General features: G+C 45.6%; 1 protein-coding gene across 1 annotated transcript; it reads right to left on the reverse strand.

The window, feature by feature from the left end:
* Window positions 1–2,260: 2,260 nt before the first annotated feature.
* On the reverse strand, window positions 2,261–5,511 carry PtA15_2A332 (uncharacterized protein; the record flags this gene model as incomplete). Its single annotated transcript, XM_053166343.1, has 3 exons — window positions 2,261–2,354; window positions 3,600–3,703; window positions 5,119–5,511. The coding sequence occupies 3 exons, from the start codon at window positions 5,509–5,511 to the stop codon at window positions 2,261–2,263; spliced, it is 591 nt and encodes a 196-aa protein (XP_053017574.1).

A 5,511-nucleotide genomic window follows, 5' to 3' on the forward strand; every position in this document is an offset into this window, starting at 1 on the left:
ACAACCCTTTGATACTTTGCTGTAATTTAGAAAATTAATTTCTAAGGAACTGGTTTTACTTTTGATCTCATTGGCAAATCAATCCAATCTTGTTGAAAGTTTCAGAAAATCAACTCTTTGCACTTCCCTGTTTTCCTTGAGGCTTTGTTCTATGTCCTCATTAGAAAAAATCTCTCCTGATTCATAAAAATGCTTTATCTCTACTCTTGGAGCTCAAGAGTTCATCCAAGGATCTGTGTTTATCTTGAAACAAATTTTTCACTTGCTTTATTAAATCTGGCTGGTGCTTGTTTTTGTCACAAGAGCATCCCCCTGTTAAAGGCTCAAAGTTTCCCAGAATAACATTGGAGAGGAGTGATCAGACAAGACTGTGTTATATCTGGGTTCCCTTGTATCCCATTCCTCTTTTCACCCTTTCTCATTTGACAGGTAACCACAGAAGAGGTGCCCAGGTTGCACAGTCCCCACTCACGCCTGACAAACACTTGCCCAGAAACTGGCACCTTCACGCAAAAATGGATGTCTTTTCAAGCAGCTTTCACCAGACTGGCAGCCGCGTGAACCCCCTACCCAGCAACCACACACTCTGCAGCGCGTAGACAATCATATCCACCACACGATCTTTGGAACATAGAAGCTCATCCCACCAAAGTCAATTAATTGGTATTGCCAACATGGTGGAAAATACACACAAAAAATTACAGATAAAACTAAAACATATCTAATATTCAAAAATTAAACAAGAAAAAAAACTGCAATTTTTTTTCTCAAAGAAAAAAATAGAGGTTGAGGAACAATAGTAAGAGATCTAAACCAAACAACAATGCACAAAAAACTATAAAAGATGTGATTCTTATATGTGGCATAGACAATGTGTGGAGTGAGTTCAGCATGCCTGATATCCAGGCCCTAGAGATGGTTGATTTGAATCCAGGCACCCGCGGCATTCTTTTGCCATTTCTGGACATCCACATCCAATGGCGGGTACCCAAGGGTTTGGGCGGGTGTCCACACGGGTATCAGCAGATAACTGCACCTCAAAACAGGCTCAAGACAAAAAATAACAATTTTATTACTATAGATAATGACTGTGGTGACAGCATATCACTTCACTGTCACAGCAATTCTCCTCCTCCCTATGCGGGCCCATCTGCTTCTCAATCTTGGTCACTACACCCTGGAAGCAAAAATTCAAAGGATCTCCAAATTGACTCTGGAGATCCTTTGAAGTTCCCGCCTGCAAGGCGGGTGTGTCTTGGACGGGTCAAACCAGCCTTTCAAAGGGACTCCAAAGTGGGATTCCAGAGTCCTTCAAATCCATTTTGGAGTTTCTCCAAGGTGGATATACACTTTGAGTTTTGTCAGAAGTGCACTTTGGAGAGAATACAAAACATAGTCAGAAAATCTCCCAAGTAACCTTGAATAACAATCAAAGTCTAATGACTTCAAATGTTATTTGATTGAGGATTTGCACTCCATTTGAATATTATTCAAGTGGGACCTTCTGGGCCCACTTGTTTTATCAAATGATCCTCATCCCGGCTCGCCCCCGTGCATTGGGGACCCATCCAGACCAGCTCATTTTACCAATTGTTACTTGGATTGGTACATATATATTTTTTGCATTCAATCTATTTAATCAATAATAATAAAAAACACTTTACAAAGTATTTTGGGGAAGCTTTATAATAAATGAATCATGTATCTGGTACTGTAGACTAGGGAGAGAGGAGGGGAGAGAAGACAGAAAGGATGTGAGAGATCAAGATGGAGGGAGCTGATAATGATTGACTCTTTGGATCTTGGGCCCAGGCCTCAATCAAGCTTATTTGGAACAGCAGCTATCAAGCCAAGCTTCACTGCAAGAAAAACTCTAGAAACTGCTTGCAGTTGAGATGAAGCAAGCTTGAATCAAGCCTCAGCTCAAGCTGGAGTCAAGCAACACTGCAACCGATGCGATGCGATGCATGTATCGGCCAATACAGCGCATCGCATCGGCTTGGCGATGCACGGCATCTACACAATCGTGTATCGCATCGGCCAGCCGATGCGATAGCAATGCATTGCATCGGTTGGGCCGATACATTCATCTCAAAAAGTATGCATCGCATCGGTTAGCCGATGCGATGCCGATGCAGTATCTGGGGCATCGGGGGGGCTTTTTTTTTTAACTCCGAGTTGCAGGTAAACGGACAGGGAGACGGGTTCAGGTCAAGAAATGGAGAAAAAAGTTAAATACAACTTTGTATAGGGGAAGGGACTACTTGTATTTTCCCTTTCCGGCGTTCTCAGTAGTCGCTTTGGCTGGTCTGCGTTTTTTGGCCTGCTCTTCTTCCGCAGCAAGGTTGACTACCCTCTGAGCTGAAGCAAAATCGCCGTCCGCTTCATGTCCTTGTTGTAACCACTGGTGTGAACTTACACCTCGCTCGATTGTCCTTGCAGCTAAACTGCCTCGGTCGCGTCCACAAACGTCAGCGGCTGCCGAGAAGCATCGTTCCACCGTTGCTGAGGTGGCTGAGCACGCGAGGTAGTCTTTGGCCATTGAGGCCAAGACTGGGAACTCGAGTTGATGTTCCTGATAGGTACAACGGATGTAGTTTGATCAGTAAGGGTTCTGGAGCAGGATGTTAAGATTCAAGAGAAAAACCGTACCTTCCACCACTTGAGACATTGCTCTCCTTGATCAGCTGGGAGTTTAAACTTGCCCAAAAGGTAAGTAGCCAACTCGTTGTCCGGGGGTGTCTCGACAGCCCCTGGGAAAAAATCGATGTTCCGTCCTGGTCGACGATGTTTGTCAGGTTGGGTACTGGCTTCAACCGGAGGGCTTGAAGCTGTATTTGAGCCCAATGCAGCTTCAACTGACGCCTTTCGTTCGTTGTAGTGATGTTGGAGCATCCTATGCGCGCGGGTTTCGGAAGAGGGAAACCAAATGTGGAAGATTGATAACCGATAGGCGGGGTTCAACATTGTGGCTAGGATGACTGCATCACAGTCCAAGGCTTCATTGAGATAGGTGGCCGTTTTTAATAGCATGGTGCGGATCATGCGTTCAAGTTCGGGTTCGGTGACCGATTTGAGCTGTTCTCGGAGGAAATCCTTGATACCTTTGTATTCATATATCATGAGGCCGGCCGAGGAGTGATCCCCCTCCATCTTTTTCGTTACAAAGTAGAATTCCTAAAAAAGACTGATGTAATAAATGAAAAAATAAATAAAAACAGCCATTGGGATGGACTTGAGGAAAATGAAAACTCACACCAAGTATATCATTCAATCTTTTGACTATATCCCAGTCGTCACGACTTATCTGCACCTTGTTAAAGAAATCCTTGCCGCCATGGCGCTCGATTCGGTCTTTCTCATTGTTGATCAATTGATTGATGATTGTTTGGCCCTGGTAAGCGCGGTCCCTGCTCTGCCACTTGACGTTCCAACGAATGCCATGGCCGGCAATGAGAGAGGGGCCAATATAATCAAGCTTCTTTGACCAAACGCTGAACTCTGATCGCTTCGCGGCTGAGGAAGTGATTCGGTGAATTACAAAATCGACGTTGCTCAAGACTGATGAGACTGTTGATGGTGTCTCCTCTGCCTCTGACTCTAAGTTGGCAGATCCATCATCTTCAGTGTCACTTCCACCAGCGGATTCATAGGAGAAGTTGTCGGGCAGTTCGTTGGGGAGTTCTGCTAGATCCTGGTCGTTCTTATCAGGCACCAATCCAGGAGCGTCAGTGGGATCCGCCACCTCGCAGGCCTCGGCTATCGTCCCCAGTTTGGGGACAAATCCAAGAGCGCCTCGTTTGTTCTCAGTCAAGCCATCGGTTCCCACGTCGATGGCTTTGAGGCCGGCAGTGAGGATCAAGGCAATCTTGTGGCAAAAACATCGGATGTGATTGTTGGTGAGGTCCATGTTGGTATTGGTTTCCTGCAGAACAATGTGATCTACCTCGGCAGTCATGGTTCGGTTATTTGAGCCAGAGTCGGTGGTTTGCGCTATAATGTAATTATAAATAGAACAAAAAAAAAAAGGCAAAATGAGCATCCTTTTGAAATCAAGAAGAAGAAAATGAAACTTATCTTTTGCTGAAGCAATGACTTGATGACAATATTTGAAAAGGGTAAAGCAAGGTATTTGCCCTTGTGTGTCCAAGATATATACTTAAGAGACAAGTGAGATACCCGGTAGACCCAATCCTCATTGATATAAGTCACTGCGATCCCGAGGAACGCTTGCCGGTTGCCTTTGGTTATCCACGCGTCGTGGATCAGGGTCATTTTTGATGGTACAGACTAATCCAAGATGTAAAAGGATGTCAGAAATGATCGAATAAATCAGGAATACAAATGAAGTCAGCTTACCTGTAGGGTGGCCAACACCTTGGCCTTCAAGTTTAAGTACAGCCGATGCGCCTCCTCCGCAGCCCAAGTACGAGAGTAGAGTGTGATGCCTTTGCGAGCATAGTCAAATGCGATTCCCAGAAGTCGATCTTCGATTCGCATCCAAGGGAGGGAAGAACGGATGAGCCACATGACCACAATCTGGTTCAAGGTACGGTTGTCAAACGAAGTGTTTTTTAAGAATTTGGCCATGACACTGGAATCCGTATCCTTCTCCCGATTGGCGGCTGCTTGTTCTTTTGGAGTGATTGGCAGGTTTGCGCCAGAATTGATCGCACGTTTTCTTGCAGGGCAGGCCGCTCAAGTCAAGTTTCCATCTCGGTGCAGCTTCAAGTTGTGTCGAGTATTTTCCGCCTTCTTATAGACCTTTGCGCACCATTTGCAGGTGTAGAGGTTCTTGGGCCCATCGGGCTACCAACAAAAAACGTAGACATTAAACTTCTCTAACGTAGGATAAGTATTTTAATGACGATAGAAATTAAAGTGCGATGACTTACTTTTCCATCTTCATGTTTTGGAGACTCAAAGTAATCATTCACGTCGTCGAAGCCATCCACGGCCACGCCTTGAGATTTTTTGCTGAGTTTCTTGACCTTTGAATTATCGTTGTCTGAGTCCTGGGTCATGTCCATAATGGAGATGTCGGCATCGGGCTCGGAGGAGTCGACATCCACTATCTGTTTTTTTTTTTTTTGATTTTTGCTTCGTTTGTTTGGAAACAACTTGAGATGATGAGTGCGAAGGGGCTGATTTTTTTGGAGGTCTGCGGGACTGAGAGGGGGTTTTGGACTGGGTGGCTGGGGCCTCTTCATCCTTGTCATTCTCGTCATTGTCAGACTCGGAAGTATCGTCTCGAGTTCGTTTGGCTAGTGATTGTCGACTGTCATTATCCGGCCGGATGTAATTTCCATGAGCCTTGACTGGTGTGATGATTCGGTTGCTTTGACGGGATGGTGGACGGGACGGCCGTGGAGAGGCCGATGCGCGAGATTGTGCCATTCCTGGCAGTGGAAGCCTGGGGGGTGGGGGTGCCGAGGATGGAGGACTGATATCCACACCAATATCTCCAGTAGCGGAGATAGAAATGGCAGCCTGCGGCACAGTTTTGGCCAT

Source organism: Puccinia triticina, chromosome 2A (assembly GCF_026914185.1).
Source record: "Puccinia triticina chromosome 2A, complete sequence".
Taxonomy (NCBI): Eukaryota; Fungi; Basidiomycota; class Pucciniomycetes; order Pucciniales; family Pucciniaceae; genus Puccinia; species Puccinia triticina.